Source organism: Macrotis lagotis, chromosome X, assembly GCF_037893015.1.
Source record: "Macrotis lagotis isolate mMagLag1 chromosome X, bilby.v1.9.chrom.fasta, whole genome shotgun sequence".
NCBI classification, from domain to species: domain Eukaryota; kingdom Metazoa; phylum Chordata; class Mammalia; order Peramelemorphia; family Peramelidae; genus Macrotis; species Macrotis lagotis.
The window spans coordinates 698,291,205-698,313,329 of NC_133666.1; the positions used below are offsets into that span (position 1 = coordinate 698,291,205).

At 38.6% G+C, this 22,125-nt stretch overlaps 1 protein-coding gene and 1 gene segment (V, D, J or C); both read right to left on the bottom strand.

The window, feature by feature from the left end:
• LOC141497169 (immunoglobulin lambda-1 light chain-like) overlaps positions 1–22,125 on the bottom strand; it is a 316,494-nt gene that overhangs the window by 70,298 nt on the left and 224,071 nt on the right. The gene's annotated exons all lie outside the window — the stretch shown is intronic.
• On the bottom strand, positions 8,691–9,222 carry LOC141497008 (immunoglobulin lambda variable 3-9-like). The segment is given in 2 exon segments: positions 8,691–9,007; positions 9,142–9,222. Coding segments are annotated over 2 exon segments (363 nt in total).

The following is a 22,125-nucleotide window of genomic DNA, read 5'->3' on the forward strand; positions in this document are numbered from 1 at the left end:
TGTTATTTTATTTTTGACCTCAAATTATTAGTGTTTACAAAAGGAAGAGTTTAGTGAATGCTTGTTACCTTGGGTACAAGGCAGGGCTGCCAGTTTGGGGCCCGGTTGCCTAGGTGGCCACCCAAAGAACAATCATAAAACAGACCATAGGTACAGCTCCTTTCTCTGACTGAAGCGGAAATTTTTTTCATTTGTTTTTTCCTATTTACTTTTTAGAAGTTCATTTCTATTAACTTTAAAAACTATCCATTTTTATTCATGACTTCAAACATTTTCCCCTTAATTATATACAAAAATAGTTTTTAGCAATCATCCTTTTGCAAACTTGTATGTTCTCCGTTGCCCACCTTCCCATGGCAGCAAACAATCTGATACATATTGTACATGAACAATTGTGTCTAACATATTTCCATATTGGTCATGTTGTGAAAGAAGAGTTAAAACCAAGGTGAGAAGCATGAGAGATGAAGTAAAAACATAAAAAAGGATTTAACAAGTGAACATAATATGTTTTGCTCTGCTTTCAGAATCCATAGGCTTTTCTCTGGATGTGGATGGCATTTTCCGTAACTGATCTCCCAGAATTGTCCTTGATCATTGAACTGGTGAGAGAGGCTGCATCCATCATCTCACAATTTGTATTGTGTACAATGTTCTCCTGGCTCTGCTCACTTCACTCACATCAAATTATTATCCATCCATGCTTTTCTGAAGTCTGGTCACTCATGATTTCTTCTAGAAAAATAGTTCTCCCTGATATTGATATAATACAATTTGTTCAGTTATTCCCCAATTAACGGTCATCCCCTCAGTTTCCAATTTTTTGTCTATTGCAAAAAGAGCTCCAATTGGTCTTTTCCTCTTTTTATGATCTCTTTTGAATGCTGACCTGGTAGTAGAAATGTTTGATCAAAGGGTATGCACAGTTTTATTGCCTTTTGGGGATAGATCAAAATTATTCTCCAGAAAATTGGAATCCGTTTAGAATTGCACCAACAATGCATTAGTGTCCATTTTCCCCAAATCTCCAATATTGATCATTTTCTCTTTTTTGGTCATTTTAACCAATCTGATGAGTTTGAAGTGGTATCTAAGAGTTGTTTTAATTTGCATTTCTTTCTTAATAATGTTTAGAGCATGTTTTCATAGGACTTTCTTCATCTGAAAATTATCTCTTCATATCCTGTGACCATTAATCAATCAGAAAGTGACTTGTATTCCTTTAAAATTGACTCAGTTCACTATATATTTTGTAAATGATTTTTTATTTGAAATAGTAGCTATGAAAATTGTTACCCATCTTTCTACTTTCTTTCTAATATGATTGCATTGATTTTATTTGTGCAAAGTCTTTTCAATTTAATGTAGTGAAAATTATCCATTTTGTAATTTATTATGTCCTCTATCTCTTCTATGGTCATAAACGTCTACCCATTCCATAGATCTCACAGATAAACTGCTCCTGGTTCTTCTCCTTGCCTTATGGTATCACCATTTAATTACCTTAAGGTATCAGTATTAGGTTGCTATACTCATTTCTATCTTATCTTGGTGTAGGGTATGAGATGTTGTTTTGCCATGCCATTTTCCAGTTTTCCCAGGAGTTTTTGTGAAATAGTGAGTTCTTATTCCAGAAGCTAGAATATTTGGGTTTATTAAACATTAGAATACCATAGTCATTTACTACTGTTTTTTTAAACTTACTCTATTCCACTGGTCCCCTTCTCTATTTCTTAGCCAGTACTAGTTAGTTTTGATGTCTTGGATAATAGAGTTTTTACTTATAGTCACTTTCCTTTGCATTTTTTTTATCAGTTCCTTTGATGTTCTTGATCCTTTGCTCCTCCAGATGAATTTTTTGGTTATGTTTTTTCTAACTCTGTAAGGTAACTTTTTCGGTGATTTGATTGGTATGTCACTGAATAAGTCATTTAATTTAGGTAGAACTGTCATTCGTATTATATTAGCTTGCCTGACCATGAACAATTGACATTTTACCAAGAGTTTAGACCTGACTTTATTTGTTTGATAAATTTTTTCTAATTGTGTTCTTCTGGTTTCCAGGTTTGTCTTGGAAGATGGATTCCCAAGTATTTTATATTGTCTACAGTTACTTTAAATGGAATTTCTCTTTGTATCTCTTGCTCTTGGGCTTTGTTGGTTAAATATAGAAATGCTGATGATTTATGTGAGTTTATTTTGTCTCCTGCTACTTTGTTAAAGTTGCTTATTGTTTCAAGTAGCTTTTTAGTGAATTTTCTCGGGTTCTCTTAGTCTACCATCACTTCATTTGCAAAGAGTGAGATTTTTGTTTCCTCGCTGCCTATTCCAATTCTTTCGATTTCTTTTTTCTTTCTGGATAGCTAAATTAGCATTTCTGATACAATATTTAATAATAGTGTTGATCATTAACATCCTTTTTCACTCCCAATCTTATTGGGAGTGCCTTTTGGTATTTGCCCCATAATCTTATTGGGAATGCTGATGGTTTTAGATGGATGCTTCTGATTATTTAAAAATTATTGATTTATTTTTCCAACTATAGCCCCAAACAATTTTCAGCAATCTTTTTTTTTCCTGCAAGGTTTTAATTACACATTTTCTCCCTACCTCCCTACTCTTCTCCTTTCCCCTGACAGAAAAATGTTTAATATAGGTTACATATGTGTAAATGTTATACATAAATTCATATTAATCATGTTGTGAAAGAAGAATCAAATCAAATCAAGGAAAAACATTAGAGAGTAAAGCACATATTACACGAGCCATCTAAAAACTGAACATAGAAAACTTTGGCCTGCATTTTAACTCCAAAGTTCCTTCTGTGGATATGAATGATATTTTCCATCACAAGTCTTTAAGAATTGTCTCTGATTATTGTATTCTCAACGGAGTAAGTCCATCACAGTTGATCAGCACCCAGTGTTGCTCTTAGTGTATAGAGTGTTCTTCTGGGGCTGCTTACTTTACTCAGAACATTCATGCAGGTCTTTCAGGGCTGTTCTGAGGTCCAGTCCCTCCTGATGTCTTATAGATCAATACCGTTCCATCACATTCACATAACACAGTTTTTCAGCCCAATTACCACTTCAAAAAGAGCTAAATATATTTTTGTACATATGGGCATCTCACCCCTTTTAGTGATCTCTTTGGGCTATAGACCTAGTAGTGATTGCCTTTTGGGTATAGCTCCAAATTGCTCTCCAGAAAGGTTGGATATTTTGCAACTCACCAACAATGCATAAGTGTCCCAGTTTTTTCATATCCCCTCCAACATTGATTATTTTACTTTTTAGTCATATTGGTCAATCTGATAGATGGGAGGTGGTTCTTCAGAGTTGTTTTAATGTACATTCTCTAATTAGTAATGATTTAGAGCATTTTTACATATTATTATAGATAACTTTCATCAATGGTTTGTTCAATTTCTTTTTTTCTGAAATGGAATTATTTAAGTAAGTAATATTTTTGTAAATATTCCTCTATTTTGCTTAGTCAAATTTATTGGCCTACAGTTGGATAAAATAGCTCCAAATTTTTACTTTAATTTCCTCTTTCTTGGTGGTGAATTTCTTTTTTTCCTTTTTGGCATTATAATTCGATTTTCTTCTTTCTTTTTTTTAAACACATTAACGAATTGTTTATCTATTTTTTAAAGTGAGCTCTTAGTTTTATTTATTAGTTCATTACTTTTATACTTTAATTTTTATTAATTTCTTCTTTGATTTTTCAGAATCTCTAAGTATTTAATTGTAGACTTTTAATTTATTCTCTTTCTACCATTTTTAATTATTCAAGAAATCATCCAGAGATATAAAATTTCCCTTAGGGACTACTTTGGAGATATTCCACAAGGTTTGGTATGATGTCTTATCATTGTCACTCTTGGGTGAAATTATCAATTGTTTGTACGATTTACAGTTTGATCCAGTCATTCTTTAATATTAGGTTAAGTTTCCAATTAAGTTTATATTTCCATAGTCTTTTAATTCAATATAACTTTTCATCTGAAAAGGAAGCATTTAATATTTCTGTTTTTCTGCATTTGATTTTATGCCCTAAAACATGTTCAATTTTGGTGTAGGTGCCTTGAAATACAGAGAAAAAAGATATATTCCTTTCTAGCCCCATTTGGTTTTCTTTAGAGATCTTTCATATCGAAGTTTTAAAAAATTCTGTTTGCTCCCTTATCTTTCTTTCTGTTTTTTTTTTGTTTTGATTTATCTAATTGGGAGAGAGGAATGTTGAGGTCTTGCTTTAATATTTTTTGCTGTCTATGACTTCCTCTACCTCCCAATCTCCTCTATGTATTTGGACTGCATTCTGCTTTGTATATATATGAATATATATATATATATATATATATACATAAATATATATAATGACATTATTTCATTGTCTATGGAACCTTTTAGGAAGATATAGTGTTCTTCCTTAAGCCATTTAATTTGGTCTAGTTTTGCTTTTGCTTTGTCTGAGATTAGGATTGTTGCCCCTGCTTTTTTTCCTAAATCTGAAGCATAATATATTCAGCTCCATAATATATTCAACCTTTATCCACGTCTTATATTTGTACTTTAAATGTGTATTTTATATACAACATATTATACATTTCTGTTTATTAAATTATAGTATTATCTGCTTTCACTTTATGGGAGAGTTCATCTCATTCACATTCAGTTATGATTATTAACTCTGTATTTCCCTCCATCCTATTGCCCCCCTTTTGTTCTATTCTCCCTCTTCTCCAAAGTTTTGCTTTAACTGCTGCTTCCCTTATCTGTCCTCCCTTTTACCAACCCATCTCCCTTTTCTTTTCCCTATACCATTTTATTCCCTTTTTTACTTTTATTTTTCCTCCTAGCTTTTATCACCTAATTCTTTACTTCCCCCCCTTTTCTCCCCTCCATTTCACTGTAGGATAGGATAAATTTCTAAACCCATTTAATAATGTATGTTATTCAATCTTTGAGCCAAATGTATTGAGGGTAACTTTTACTCAGTGGTCACATTCACCTTTCTTTCCCTTTAGGCCATTTCTTCCTCTTCATGTTAAGTTATTTATCCACTAATGCCTCTTACCTTCGTCTAAAAGCATAATCTTTTCCTCCCCAGTGACCAAATTGTTTTATACCTGTCTTGTGCCCACTTCTCCTATGAAAGTATTCTACTTTCACCTGGCCTAATACAAGGACAATTCTCAAGAGTCACAAGCATCCTTACATCAAAATCAATTCATACTCAAACCTTATTTTCAAGAACAATTTCCCCAACTATCTCCATATAAATACAACCCTGAAAAGCTAGAAATCTGATGACATTACACTCAATTTATACCTATCCCCTCTAAGTATACTCCTTTCAACTATCCTAAGAGAAATTCATTTCTCAAGAGTTATAAGTACTGTCTGCCTAGGTAGGAATGGAGATAGCTTAGAAATGTTCAATAACACTTTTCTTCTTTCTGTCATCTTTTTTTCATATCTTTTGAATCTTGTGTTTGAAGATTAAATTTTCTGTTCATTTCTGAACTTTTTATCGGGTCATTTTTGAAAGTTCTCTATTTCGTTGAAAATCCTTCTTTTTGGTTAAAAGAATATGCTGAATAAGTCCTGTACAATCTTATCTTTGGATCCTTGGTATTTAAATTGATTTGTTTGACTGCTTGCAGAATTTTGTTTTTCAACAAATAATTCTACAATTTGAATATAATATTCCTTTGAATTTTTATATTGGAATCCCTTTCTGGGAATGACTGATGCATGCTTTTAAAAAATATTTTACCTTCTTGTTCTTGGATATTAGGACAGTTTTCCATGATAATTTCCTGAGTGATAACTTCCCTCTCTGGCATTTCTAGTGTTCATGGTTTGCTCCCTGTGCTAGGATAGACCAATACCACATCAGAATTCTAGGGCACAAAACAGTTGGGATTGGCGCCCTCACAGCTGATCTGTTAAGCTAGGACTCCCTCTACACCAGCACCTGAACTGTGTTGTGGCCAAAATCTCTTGCTGGCTTCCTTCCTCTTACACTTGACTGCATTTCCCCCAAGTCCATGAGACATGATTAAACCTCAAATTGTCATCTAAAGTGATCACAGTTTTTAGTACTCAAAATAAAGTCCGGGCCCAATATTGTCAGTGATTGAAAATGCGATAACTAGGAGGCCAGTAATCTGTTCTACTTCCAAAGGAGGAAACTTTGATCAGCTCTTAGCCTGAGTAGTGACTTGTGTTGACATTTACACAATGATTTTGGCATTGATAATAACGTATTTGTGAAAGCATTTTTGTCAGTGATGCTTAACAGCTAACACCATCACTGTCACAGATGAGGACACAGGTAAATGGCAAAAATCCAGCTTACTAGACCTGAGATCATGTGATATATAAATACCATCAAATCAATTCAAATATTGAAGCAAGATCCAAACCACTAAGATACCTCACTTTAATTTTTGTTCTCCTTTCAAAGGGAGGGCTAAAGATCCCAAATTCTGCCTAGCTGGATTAATGCTGTTTTATATATTGCTCCTAATACAAATCCCTATAACCAATAACTTCAGGTCTCAGATAACTCATTCTCCATACGGTAAAGTATTATTCATGGTTGGGGATGTATAACTTTTGAATTGTGGTCTTCTACTCAAATATATCAGATATTGTGACAGTCAATTAGTCTTGTCTGGCTCTATGATCCCCTTTGGGGTTTTCCTGTTAAAGATCCTATAGTGGTTTGCCATTTCATTCTCTAGCTCACTTTACAGATGAGAAAGTGAGGCAAACAGAAATGACTTGCTCAGGGTCACACAAGTGAGGCTGTCTTTATACTCAGTCCTCCTGACTCCAGGTCCGGCCCCTTATCCACTGCAACATCTAGCTGCCCTATTGATGTCTGGCACCTCTTTTAAATTGAGTTTTAAAGTAGTTAAAAGTAGAATTCCAATTGAATCAATTTTTGTGGGTAAATGCTATGATCTTCATCCTGAGTGTGTCATCTAAAAGCAAGTGTAATTTTGCCTGTTTTACTCTCCCTAATACCAAATATGAATTTCATTGTATCAATAATCACAGGATCATGCTGACATTCTGGAAAGGGAAGATTTCCATGCTTTGTGGACATCTTCACTATAGCTGGTAAAGCATTCCTCCTAACCTAATATAATTCCATACAGTGACTCACTGCCATTAAATGTATGAAGCCCAAGCTGAATTGAAGACAACTCCTTTTTTCTTTTCTATTTTTTAGTTTTTGCAAGGCAAGGGGTTTAAGTGGCTTGCCCAAGACCACACAGCTAGGTAATTATTAAAAGTCTGATGTCAGATTTGAACTCAGGGACTCCTGACTCCAGGGCCGGTGCGCTAGCCACTTCGCCACCTAGCTGCCCCTACTCCTTTTTTCAAGGACCGTAGAAGTAGCTTTCTCAGATTCCACCTTCTGCCTATGGCATTGAATAAATGTCATTCTCTAAATTCCCATTTTGTGATCTGGTAGACCAGGGCCGCACATGTGCGCAACCAGCAAGCATAGAGTACCTAATAAACATGTTTGTTAACTGAATTCCTTTTATTTCTCATTAGGATGAATTCTGAGCTCAATACATGTTAGTTTAAATGTTGATAAAGGTGCAATTCAGGAAGCTCATCAATACACGCAGAATATCTGATAACTGACCTAAGCCCCCCCCCCCCCCACAGGTATAAAAAGATATTATCGAAAACTTTTACTTTGTATTTTCTATTCACCTGAGATTATTTCCAACAACTCCATGGTTTGCAGAAGTGATGTTATAATAATGCTTGATTATAGTGTTCAGCAAACAGCCTTTTCTAGATAATCAGGTTCTCACACACTTAGGTGAGAGAGTTTTAAAACTTGGCTTGTGTGGGGCGGCTGGGTGGTGCAGTGGATAGAGCACCGGCCCTGGAGTCAGGAGTACCTGAGTTCAAATCTGGCCTCATACACTTAATAATTAGCTAGCTGTGTGGCCTTGGGCAAGCCATTTAACCCCAGTGCCTTGCAAAAAGTAAAAAACACAAACAAAACAAAACAAAAAACTTGGCTTGTGAAGTTAGGAAACAGTGCTACCTGTCTGCACTAAAGGAAAAAATTATCTGTTCTAAAATAAAACCAACTGAAAATCTGCCATGCTTGTGGCATTCTGTATAACACATAATAACTTTACATTATTTGATTCAGAATGAACATTATTATAACGTCAACCCTCATTTCTGAATCAGAGAATAATAATGTGTGTGAACAGAGGTACTTTGCTCCTGGCTCAGTATCCCTAACATGGCAGTAAGTGAGAATGGTATGTCAAAGGAGCGCATTAATGTCCTCCTACCTTGGGCTGTGACCAAGATTCTCCCTGCCCTAGAGCAGGGCCTTGACAGCAATTTATCCGCAGCCTGCAAAGCTGAGGAGAAACCAGAAGGGGCTTTGGAGGGGGGCAGAAGAGCTTAAGGGCTGAAGGGGAGCATGGGGATGGAGATAGGGAGGTAGCAGATGAGGGCTAGGGAAGTTGACTGAGAGGGAGAGGGTTGGAGGAGAGGAAAGTGGCATCCAGATAGAGAGGAAGCGCTGGAAGTAGTTTCTGTGTCTGTCCTCCCCAGGGACCTCTCTGGAGCCTCGAGGGAAGGGCAGAGGATGCAGGCCCTGGGAGGGGTTTTTGTCTCACTTCTCCATCAGTCTGTATCACTGTGAACATAAGTACTAATACCATAAGGCTGACAGTAATAATCCGCCTCATCTTCAGCCTGGAGCCTGGAGATGCTCAGGGTGGCTGTATTGCCTGAGTTGGAGCCAGAGAATCGGTCGGGGATCCCTGAGGGCCGTTGGTTATTATTATATATCACTAGCACAGGGCCCTGGCCAGATTTCTGCTGGTACCAGTTAACGCGTTTATATCCAATACCTTCCCCACTACAGGAGATGGAGGCCGTCTCTCCCAGACTCTTGGACACTGAAGGTGGCTGAGTAAACACATAGGAGACTCCAGAACCTGCAAGAATAGAAGAGCTGGGTCAGAGGCAGGACCTCTCTGCCCAAAGAGGATGCTGTTCAAGGACAGGACTAGGTCGGGCCTGAGACACTGACAGAGCTGAGCCCCAGAGAGCAGACCCTGGAAAGTCTCACCTGTGTAGACAGTGAGGAGTGAGACCAGCAGAGAGATCCAGGCCATGGTCAAGATTCTTCCCAGAGCTCTGGGTTTTGAGACTCCCCAGCTGGGGCTGTACTCCCCCAGGGCTCCCTTAAAACCAGCCCAGGTCCAGCAGGGTGGATCCCCTCGCCTTCCCACATGCAAATCTGCTCCTTCTCTGGAGACCTGCATGAAGGGCCTCAGGTGCTGGGTGACCCTGGGTGCTCCTGGGCCAGAGGACAGGGCTGGGTATTTGTGGCCTCTGAACTCATTTCCTACTCCTCAATTCTGGGACTCTGGAAGTCAGATTTCTTCCTCTCAGGTTCTGCCTCTGGTGCTCCAGGACTTTGTTTCCATAACTTACCTGCTCTCTCTTGCTGGACCTTCCCTGTGCACCTGGACCTCTCCCCTTGACACATCCCCTCCAGGCCACACCCCTCCCCCTTGGGTGAATTCTTCCCAGGACTTCCCTTGAGACCACCATGTTTTCTTACCGTCCAGTTTACTCTGCCTCTGCCCCAACTGAAAACTCAGCCTTCCTTCTCCTACCTCCATGGGCTCCTTTCTGTCTTCCCCTATTGGAATGGAAGCTCCATGAGGGCAGGAAGTGTCTTTCCTTTTGCTTTCACTGCTGTCCCCACCACTCAGCTCAGGGCCTGCAGCATAATATCAAGTTTAATACATATTTCAGATATTTATGTCTGGTTACAAGGTTAAAAAATAAAATATTATTATTATTATTATTGTAAGAAATACAATGTTGAGGTTGGGGCGGCTTGACCGGGGTCACAAAGATGGGTGATTGGTGGGTGTCTGGGGCAAGATTTTGGCCCCAGTACTCCTGGCTCCAGAGCCGGTGCTCCATCCACTGTGCCACCTGACCGCACCTATTATTATTATTAATACTAGTAGTGGTAGTAGTAGTGGTAATTTTAATTTTTTTCCTGTTTCCTTTCCTTTATCGCTCATGTGGGTCCACATTTTTTTGGGGGAGATGGTATTATGTTTATGCTTAAGCAAGATTATTTTCATAATGCATAAAAAGCATCATTTGTACAAAATAAGAATAAATAAATAAATTAAAAAAAGAAATGCAATGTTGTCACTCCTTATGGCAATTATAACCTCAGGAAGGCAAATGATGAGAAAGTCAGAAACCTGATGAGCCCTTATTCTATTTCAATCCAGCTCGAGATTAGAGCAGACTGCATTGCACAAACATGATATTCTTTGATGAACAATTGTGGCACCTAATAATGTGCAAGCTAATAGACAGACCTCCAATGTATTTTTTTCCTTATTTTCCTTATCTTTCTTTATGTAAAAATATCCTAGTCTCCCTCTGTTAAGGGGGAGTAATAACTTGCTAAATTTCTTGTTTTCTTTTTAAATTTTAGAGAGTCAACTTCATGTCTAACATATTTTCTCTCATTTTATCTTTAATCCCAAATTATTAGGGATTTCAATAGGAAGAAAGTAATGAATGTTTGTTGCCTTGCCAAGAAGTTAGAGTGACAGAGTGGGATAGTGATAGACCAGTCCCTTGGGTGACAACCTGAAGAACATCGTAACGGAACATGAACACATACCCTTCCTCCGACTGCTAAGGAAATTTTGTTCCATTAGTTTCTTTTTCCTATTTTCTTTTTTGTTTGGGCTTTTTTGGGCTTTTTGGTTTTTTTTTTTAATAAGACATTGGGGTTAAAGTGACTTGCCCAGAGTCACAAAGTTGGGAATTATTAATTGTCTGTGACTGGATTTGAACTCAGGTCCTCCTGCCTCCAGGGCTGGTGCTCTATCGACCATGCCACCTAGCTGCCCCTTCTCTATTTACTTTTTTATTTATTTTATTTTTTCTTTAATTTATTTACACATTATTAAAATATTCTTGTTTACGAGTAAACATAATACCCCCACCCCCACAAAAATACCAAACCTCATGAGAAATAAAGTAAAAGAAAGAGAAAAAAATGTGCTTCAGTCTCTGTTCTGGTACCATCAGCTCTGTCTCGGGTGGATCAGGTTCTTTATCATAAGTCCATCAGAGAAGTTACTTCCATGTTTTTCCACAGTTGCTGCTGCTGATTGTGATTCCCTCCATCCATTCCTCCTATTACCATCTATTATATTTTTATCTCTTCTTTCACTCTGTCCCTTTTGAAAAATATGCTATGGGGTAGCTGAGTGCTACAGCTGACAGAGCACCAGCCCTGGGGCCAGGAGACCCCAAGCCCATATCCCACCCCAGAGACCCAGCAACCACCTGGCCCCCTGGTCCCAGACTGGTAACCCAATCCCAGCACCTAGCAAAAAGTAAAAAAGAAAATATGTTATATCTGACTATCCTCTCCTACGATCTACTCTCTCCTTTATCACCCACATCTTGCCCCCTTTCTCTGTCCCCCTTCTCTTCTTTTTCCTTTAGATATCTATACCCTATTGAGTGTGTGTGCTGTTTCCTCTCTGAGTCATTTCCAAGGAGAATGAAGGCTCCCTCATTCCCCCTCACCTTCTCCCCATCCATACCATTGGAAAAGCTACATGAAATATTTGAGCCTATTCTACCTCTCCTTTCTCTTTCTCCCAGTACATTTCCTTTTCACCTGTGGCTCATCTATACAAGGTCCTACTACCTGCTCTATTAAATGAAAAGGTTCATATGAGCATTATCAGTATCATCTTTCCATGCAGGAATACACACAGTTCATCATCATTAAGTCCTTCATAATTTACCCATCTCCTCCATTCTCTATGCTTCACTTGAGTCTTGTAATTGAAGGTCAAACTTTCTGTTCAGCTCTGGATGTTTCAATAGGAACATGTGAAATTCCCCTGGTTCATTCAAAGTTCCTCTTTTACCTTGGAAGAGGACATTCTGTTTTTCTGGGTAGTTGATTCTTGGTTGCATTCCAAGCTTTTTTGCCTTCCAGAATATTATATTCCAAGCACTACGAGCTTTTAATGTAGTTGCTGCTAAGTCCTGTGTGATCCTGACTGCAGCTCCAGGATATTTGCATTGTGTCCTTCTGGCTGCTTGTAATATTTTCTCTTTGACTTGGGAGTTCTGGAACTTGGCTGTAATATTCCTGGGGGTTATTTTTGGATCTCTTTCTGGGGAAGATCGGTGGGTTCGCTCAATTGCAATTTTACCCTCTGCTTCTAAGATATCAGGGCAAGACTCTTTTCCTGATCATGATTTTCAGATAGCCCAATAATTTTTAAATTATCTTTCCTGGACCTGTTTTCCAGATCAGTGGTTTTTTCAATGAGATATTTCACATTTTCTTCTAATTGTTCATTCTTTTGGTGTTAAACAATGGTGTTGTGATTCCTTGCAACGTTTCAGCTTCCTTTAGTTCCATTCAACATCTAAAGGATTTATTTTCCTCAGAGAGCCTCATCCTTATCTCCTTTTCCATCTGGCCAATTCTACTTTTTAAAGCATTCTTTTCCTCAATAACTTTTGGAACTGTTTTATCCATTTGATCTAAGCTGGTTTTTAACATGTTATTTTCTTCAGCATTTTTTTGGATCTCCTTGTCTTAGCTGCTGACTTCGTCTTTATGTTTTTCCATGCATCTTTCTCATTTCTTTTCCCTATTTCACTTCTATTTAACTTACTTGATTTTCAAAATCTTTTTTGAGCTCTGTCATAGCCTGAGCCCATATTCTATATTTCTTGGAGTCTTTAGATGCAGAATCTCGGACTTTCTCATCTTAAGAAGTGTATTTTGCTGCTCTATGGGACCAAAGTAATTGTCTATGGTCAAGTTCCTTTTACTGTTTACTCATTTCTCCAGCCTATTCCTGGTTTGGTGGTGCTTCCTGAGCATTGGAATATTATGGGGACTCTCCCCCCACCCCCGTGCTTTGTGTGTGGTGCTTCTGTTGCGAGGAGTCACTGCACCCAGGCTCCCTGGGGTTGTTCCTGGGAAGCTGAAGTTCCTTTGCTCTGGCACTGTGCTGCCTCTCCCACCCCGTGGAATAGAGCCTTTTCACTATTTTCCAGATTTCCTTAGACTGGAGACTTGCCTTTCTGGATCTTTCTGTGGGTTCTGTCTCTCAAAAATTTAGTAAGAGTCATAATTTTAAGGATTTTTGAAATATTTTGGAGAAAGCACCTAAGAGAGGTTCTTCTCCTGCTGCCATCTTCCCTATTTACTTTTAAAAATTATATTTTTCCATTAGCTTAAAAAAGATAATTTATTTCTTTAACGACTCCAAACATTTTCCCCTTAATTATATGCAAAAAAGTTTTTCAACATTCCTCCTTTTTGCAAACTTTTGAATTCTACAATTTCCCCACCCTCTCTTCCCATGACAGCAAACCATCTGATAAATGTTGTACACATACAATTGTGTTTAACATATTTCCATCTTAGTCATGCTATGAAAGAAGAATTAGAACCAAGGGGGAGAACATGAGAAAAAAGTAAAACCATAAATGGGGCTTTAAAAATTGAACACAAAATGTTTTACTCTGCTCTCAGAACCCATAGGTTTTTCTCTGGATATGGCTGACATTTTCCTTAACAGTTCTCTCATAATTGTTCTGGATCACTGAACTGCTGAGAGAAGCTGAATTCAAAATCTCACAATGTTGCTGTTTTTTTGTGTATGATGGTCTCCTGGCTTGCTCACTTCACTCACTCACTTATTCACTCCTTGAAGTCTGACCAATCATTGTTGCTTCTAGAGCAAGAGTTCTCCATAGTATTCATATTATACACTTTGTTCAACCATTCTTCAAGTGATGGGTGTCCTCTCACTTTCCAATTCTTTGTCCACGACAAAAAGAGCTGCTAGAAATATTTCCATGCAAGTGGATCCTTCCCTCCTTTTTCTAATCTCCTAGAGATGCAGACCTAGTAGAAGGACTGCTAGAAGAAAGAGTGTGTAGTTTTTGGCCTTTTGGGCATAGCTCCAAATTATTTCCCAAAGTTGTTGAATCAGTTTACAACTTCACTCACAATACATTAGTATCCAGTTTTCCCAAACCCTCTCCAACAGTGATCATTTTCCTTTTAGTCAATCTGATGTGTTTAACATGGCATCTAACAGTTATTTCAATTTTTATTTCTCTTATCAGTAATGCTTTGGCGCATTTTTCAGAGATACTTTTAATTAATTTCTTCATCTGAGAAATGCCTGGTCACATCCCTGATCTTCTAGCAATTGGAGAATGACCTGTTTTCTTTTTTTTTTTTCAAAACTAATATTTATTTATTTATTTATTTATTTTAGGTTTTTTTTTTTTTTTTGCAAGGAAATGGGGTTACGTGGCTTGCCCAAGGCCACACAGCTAGGTCATTAAGTGTCTGAGACCGGATTTGAACCCAGGTACTCCTGACTCCAGGGCCAGTGCTTTGTCGACTGTGGCACCTAGCTGCCCCTTAATTAATTTTTATTAAAGACATTATTTGAGTTTTACAATTTTCTCCCCAATCTTACTTCCCTCCTCCCACCCCCCACTGAAAGCAATATGTCAGTCTTTACTTTGTTTCCATGTTGTACCTTGATCCAAATCGGGTGTTTTGAGAGAGAAATCACATCCTTAAGGAAGAAACAAAAAGCATAAGAGATAACAAGATCAGACAATATATTTTTTTTCCTAAATTAAAGGGAATAGTCCTTGGTCTTTGTTCGAACTGCACAGTTGTTTCTCTGGACACAGATGGGATTCTCCATCACAGACAACCCCAAATTATCCCTGATTGTTGCACTGATGGAATGAGCAAGACCTTCAAGGTCGATTATCACCCCCATTTTGCTGTTAGGGTATACAGTGTTCTTCTGGTTCTGCTCATCTCACTCAGCATCAGTTCGTGCAAATCCCTCCAGGCTTCCCTGAATCCCATCCTTCCTGGTTTCTAATAGAACAATAGTGTTCCATGGCATACATAGACCACAGTTTGCTAAGCCATTCCCCAATTGAAGGACATTTACTTGATTTCCAATTCTTTGCCACCACAAACAGGGCTGCTATAAATATTTTTGTACAAGTGATGTTTTTACCCTTTTTCATCATCTCTTCAGGATATAGACCAAGAGGTGGTATTGCTGGGTCAAAGTGTATGCACATTTATGTTGCCCCTTTGGAGTAGTTCCAAATAGCTCTCCAGAAGAGCTGGATGAGTTCAGAGCTCCACCGACAGTGTGATAGTGTCCCAGATTTCCCAGAACCCTTCCAACATGATCATTATCCTTTCTGGTCATATTGGCCAATCTGAGAGGTGTGGTGGTACCTCAGAGAAGCTTTAATTTGCATTTCTCTACTAATGATTTAGAGCATTTTTTTCATATGGCTATGAATTGCTTTGATCTCCTCATCTGTAAATTGCCTTTGCATATCCTTTGACCATTTGTCAATTGGAGAATGGCTTTTTGTTTTAAAAATATGACTCAGTTCTTTGTATATTTTAGAAATGAGTCCTTTGGAATGAGTTGTATTCTTATAAAATTGACTCCGTTCACTATATATATTTTAGAAATGATTCCTAACACTAATTGTGAAAATTGTTTCCCATCTTTCTACATTTTTTCTAACTTGGTTGCATTGGTTTTATTTGTGTAAAACCCTTTCAAGTTAATTTAATCAAAATTATCTATTTTGTAATTTAGTATGTTCTCTATCTCTTCTATGGTCATAAATTTCTCCCCATTCCATTGATTCCTGTTCTTCTAATTGCTTTATGGTATCCCCTTCTATATCTAAAACCCATACCCATTTCTGCTTTATCTAGGTATAGGCTGTGAGATGTTGTTTTGCCACACTATTTTCCAGTTTTCGAAGTAGTATTTTTGTCAAATAATGAATTCTTATCCCCGAAGCTAGAATGACTGGATTTCTCAAACAGTAGATTACCATAGTGATTCACCAGTTCCTTTTGTACCTAATCTATTCGACTTTTCTGTTTCTTGCTATCTGAGAGCTTTGATAAGTTTGATAATATAGATTTAATGGCTACCTTCCTTTGCAATTTTTCATTAATTCCCTTCATATTCTTGACTTTTTGTACCTCTAGTTGTATTTTGTTACTATTTTTTTCAGCTCTGGAATTTTTTTGGTAATTTTATTGGTGCGGCACTGAATAAGTAATTTCATGTAGGAGGAATTGTCATTTTTATATTAGCTTGGCCTACTGATGAACAATTCACAAACCCCTTTGAGACGTCACACATAGGCATTTGTCCCTTTTTTCTTCTTCTGGGATGGGGTCCTTATCATCCTTTTCAGAAGTGTAGCTGTCAACAGTTAGCTCTTTTGATTATTTCTTCATTTAGATAGTTGCACTCTACTCTTATGGTATGAGGTCTATAGTTCCAAGTATTGTGTGCTGGCAGCCAGGCATCAGGCCCTTGCCTTTCCTCTCTGGCATTTCTGGTGCTCGTGGTTTGCTCCCTGTGCTAGGATAGACCAACACGACATCAGAATTCCAGGGCACAAACAATTGGGGTTGGGTCCCTCAAAGTTGACCTGTTAAGCCAAGACTGGGAGTTGCACCAGGTTCCTGAACTACTTTGTGGTCAAAATCCTCTTGCTGGCTTCCCAGTTCATCTGCTCACACTGGGCTGCACTTTCCTTTTATGCACATGAGACAACCTGGCTGTACCTCAAATTGCCATCCAAAGTGATTAAAAGTTTTGGGTCTAAGTGTAAAGTCCAGACCCATTATTGTTACTGAATTAATAGGAGAAATCTAGGAGTCCCACAATGTGTTCAATTTCCAAAGGAAGAAACTGACATCAGCTCTTAACTGAGTGGTGACTTTTGCTGACTTTTACTAATGATTTTGGCCACAACAGTAAAAGTTTAAAATAACACCACAATCATGGCTTTTGTGAAACCCATTTAGATAAGGATCCTTTACAGCCCATATCATCACTCACAGATTAGGACCCAGAGCAATGGGAAACTGCAGCTTACTAGAGATGAGATCCTGCCATCCAATCAATTCAGATATCTAAGTAAGACCCAGACCACTAAGATACCTCATTTTCATTCCTATCCTCCTTTCAAAGGGGTGGATGAAGACCCCAAATTCTAGTTAGCTGCTTTAATGTTGCTTTATACATCATTCCTATAACAAATCTTTATAAAGCAACTTCAGGTTTCAGTGTAAGTCATTCTCCAAATAGTAAAGTAGTTTGAATGATTGAGTATGTCTACATTCCGTATTGTGCTCTCCCAGAAATTGTTTCTTATTCAATTAGTCTTGTCTGACTCTTTGTGATCCCTTTGGGGTTTTTTTTGGTCAAAGATGCTTTAGGGTTTGCCATTTCCTTCTCTTCCTCACTTTACAAGATGGGGAACTGGGGCAAACAGGATGAAGGGACTTGCTCAGGGTCTCACAGCTGAGACTAGAGAAATACTCAGGTCCTTCTGACTCCAGGTCTGGCCCTTTATCCACTAGGACACCTAGCCACCCTATTGATGTCAGGCACCTCTATTGAATTCATTTTAAAAGTAGTTTAAAGGAGAACTCCAACTGAATCAGTTTGGGGCTGTATATTCGCAAATGGTAGCATTTTAAATGCTTTAACGTTTATCCTGATGATGCCATCTAAGAATAAATATAAATTTTGCCTGTTTTTCTCTCTCTACTAACAGATTTGAATCTCCCCATTGTAGCCACAGTGACAGGATGGTGGTGACATTCCGGTGGGGTCCATTTCCTGTGCTTTGTGGACATTTTTCCCACAGCTGGAGTTCCACATAGTGACTCTCTGCCCCTACCTTATGGTCCTCATGGTGAAATGAGGATCACTCTTTTGATGGAAGTAGCTTTCTTAGATTCTACCTTCTGATTAGGGAATTGTATAAATATCATTCCCTACAACCCCATCTTGTGCTTTGTGTGACCAGGTCCCCACAGATGTGGAACCAGCAAGTAGAGAGAAGCTAATATATATATATATGTTTATTAACTTAATTTCATTTGTTCCTCATTAGGACAAACTCTGAGGGTCACACATGTTTGTTTAATTCTTCATTAAGGTCAAATTCAGAAATTAATACACAGAGAATCCCTGATGACTGACCCAAGACCACACACACACACACACACACACACACACACACACACACACACACACACACACACACACACACACACAAAAACACAAAGACATTGACTCAGGGAAACGTTTACTTTTATCTTCTCTTCATCCTAGATTATTTCCACCAATTTATTAATTTTCTGAAGTGATAGTCTGTTAATGCAAAACAGGAATTAAATCTTCACCAAACAAACTGCATAGTCAGGTTCTCATGCTCTTGAGAGGTTTAAAACTTGGCTTGTACAGTTAATACACAGTAAGACTTAACCTGACTGCGCTAAACTAAAAAAAATGATGTTTTAAAATAAAACCAATTGAAAATCTGCCATATATGTAGCACTCAGTATAACAAATAATAAATCTGCATTATTTGATTCTGAACTTAATATAATGACATCACCCTCTTCTGCTTGGAGTCAGCTTTTTTTTGTGTTCCTAATAGAGATCAAGTCTCCCAGAATGTCCTTCAAAGGTTTTATTCATTGTGCAAGAGTTCCAAAGCCAGGGACCCTGTATTTTACCCAAGTAACCTGATCATGGGTCTGGGGCTCAGATCACAGATCAGATTATAATAAAAGGTCAGTAACCTCTAGGAGGAGTCTTTCTGACTGTTCAGGGAGATCAAACTGGGGCCTAGTCTCATGGGCAGCACTTAAAGACTAAGGAAAGACTCATTGGTGCTTTGGGTCACAAGTGTTTCCCTCCTGGGAGGGCTCAGTTTCTCTATGGACCCTTGCTTTCTGGGTCTGGCTTCCCAGCACCATGGCACTTAGGGTAGGCTGCCAATGGTGTCAGTCGTATTGTCCAGAAAATCAGTTTATTAGTTGAGAAAGGACAGGATGAGGACAAAACCTGGAGAATGTGTCTCTTTTTAAATAAACGATGAAGTCATATAGGAGTCCTAAACAGCAATGATGAAACCAAATGTACCTCAAAGGACAAAAACATACTACTGTTCCCAGTTTGGCCCCATGATGTCGCTAGAGACTGGACTATCTTGTCCCTTTCTCCTTCACCTCAATAACCCTCCTAAGGCTGGTCAGGTTTTGGGGAGAAGACAACATGATTCACCCCAATAAAAAACCCCAGTGATATTAAATATCAATGGAACTCCCATGAGAGTCAGTGAGCACACATTAAAATCCCCTTGTCAGGACAATACTGGATTTAAGCTAATCTGCTCTGCTTAGTCCTCTCTGGACTGGGAAGACAAAGCTTCTCCAGACTTTCAGGAGTTCTGAGGAGCTTCCAGGGGAGCCCAATCTCTGATCATCACCTCTCCACCCCTTATCAGGCATCTGCCTTGGGGAACAAACATTTTTTTCAAGGGCTTTTCCCTAGGGGATTTTCTCAGGTTTTCTTTTCCTCCCTTTCTGAGTCTTCACTTGATTCACATTCATTGCAATCCAATATTGCCTCCATTAATGCTCTTTGCTTGATCATCTCTGGGTCGCCTGTTAGGATGAATCTGATTGTTCCTATGGTGCATTGCTCACCAACAGTGGGAAGTGTCGCAAGGACAAAATTAGAGGGAACTTGGAACAGCTTTCTCCCCCCCACCCCCAAAGAGGAAGTGGTGATTACTCTTCAACCTACTAAGCCCTCTATTAAAAAGGATAGAAATGAGAGAGATGCAGTGGAGCCATCCTCGTCAGACCTGACTTAGAGCATGAGTGGTGGCCAAACAAAGTGTCAGCAAAGTGTTACAGAATCTTCCCCCTTTGTGGGAACATTTTATTTCTGCATCTGTTCTATATACCTCCAGGGAGGCGCTCAAAACATTCTTCTCCTCTTCAAAATGTCTAGTTTTCTTGTGTAAAGAACAGAAAGTCACTATTCTGTGATCTTTGCAGGAAGTTTCTCTGATGAAGGTCTCATTTGCAAGATTCGTGTTTATGACACTAAGAGCCAGGACCCAATAATAGATATTCAACTCATGTGAACAAGCTGGTTTCAAAGAAATAGGAATGATTTCAAGAACCACATAAGAAATGCACTAAATCATTACCAACTGAATAAGTGGCAAAGATGATAAAAGAGAAAATTGACAAGTGCTAGTGTCACTGTGGGAAAATTAGAATATTACTAGAATATCCTACAAAGAAATTTGGAACCAAGTCCCCAGATATCTTAAACCTGCATACCGCTGTACCACTTATGTGTTTATCCCTCCAAAGAGGGCAAGGAAAGAGGAAAAGCTACCTTGTGTACATCAGTATCTAAAGAGTCTTTGTGGAAGTCAAAGATTGTATGAGACTCAGTTCCCAGATATCGGGAATAATTTCAAATTTATAAAATGAATCAATTCCTAACTGAAAAAAAGATCCAAATATATGAAGTGACAGCTTTCAGAGAAAGAAATCTCAGTGATCAGTAGTTGAATCAATGGAAGTCTGGGTTGTATAAAGCAAGTTCCATGATGCTGGTTTATTCTCATAGACCAGCAAGTGACTGTGGCTGATGATAAGAACAATACTACCTCAGAAGTTTCTGTTACAGTGAAGGCACAAATAATACTTATAAGCATTTGAGGTGGATTCTCTAAATTTCCACATCTCATGATTCTTTTGAGCTACTGCAGTTCTGCCTTGCTCATAGAGCACAGCACACTCTCTGAAGAGGCTCACCATGCTGGGTGGTCTTGTGCCAATCTCTCTTCTGTTTTTTTTTTTTTAGGTTTTTGCAAGGCAAATGGGGTTAAATGGCTTGCCCAAGGCTGCTCAACTTGGTAATTATTAAGTGTCTGAGGTTAGATTTGAACTCAGGTCCTCCTGACTCCAGGACAAGTGCTCTATCTACTATCCACTGCACCACCTAGCTGCCCTCTCCCCCAAATCTCCCTTACGAGAGACTTTCAGAGGCTTCTTGTAGCACTTTTCCTGACCAACACATGAATTTTGTCCTTGTATGAGTTCTTCATCAAACTGTCTTTTTGGAAAGCCTATATTGAGCATAGGAACAACATGGCCAACCCATTGAAGTTGTGCTTTCTATGGTAGACTTTGAATACTTGAGCATTTAGTTCAAGAAAGGGCTTCAGTGTCTTCTAGCTTCTCCAGCCAGGTGATCTTCAGAATCTTCCTAAGACAATTGAAATGGAAGGGATTCATTTTCACTGCACAGATTTCATAGACATAAGTATATCATTGGCAAAGATGATAAAATAGGAAAATGACAAGTGCTGGCATGGCTGTGGGAAAACAGGCCTACTGCAGTGCAATTCAGCAGAATGACTTGGTTAAAACCTTTAGTTTTTGAAGTCAGTCCAATATCTCTTCTCTCCTTTCCAGCCTCTCTACGTTCCTTTGCAGCCTCTCAGAATATGTAAAAATCAACCTCATCATGTATGTGTCCCTGCCTGGAAAGCATACTACCAAGGTCTGCTAGGTGGTGCAGCAGAAAGAGCACTGGAATCAGGAGAAAGGGAGTTCCAATCTGGCCTCAGACACTGGACTCTTGCTGACTGTGTGATCTTGGGCCAGTCACTTAACCCCGATTGCCTTGTATCCAGGACTATCTCCAGTTGTCCTGATTTTCCTATCTGGTTACTGGACTCAGGTGGCTCTGGAAAAGATAGTGAAGCTGGTGACTTAGCGCAGTACCCTCTTCACTTAAATCCAACTCACATGCTGATCATGGCATCACCTCCCTGATGTTGTGGTGTTCCTCAAAAACGAAGGACAAACATAGTTACTATTTATTGCCAAGGTAAATGAGCTCATGCACAGTATTCAAAACTTCTCCATTTGCTGTGTCTGATGGTTCCACCTATGGATGGAGTAGTGCTAGCTGATGGAGCACCTGGGTTTTTCCTGCTATTGATTGTTAGGTCAAAATTAGCACAAACAGCAAAGCATCAGTCCATGTTTTGTTGCATCTCAGCTTCAGAGGCTGCATTGAGAGCACAATCATCTGCAAGC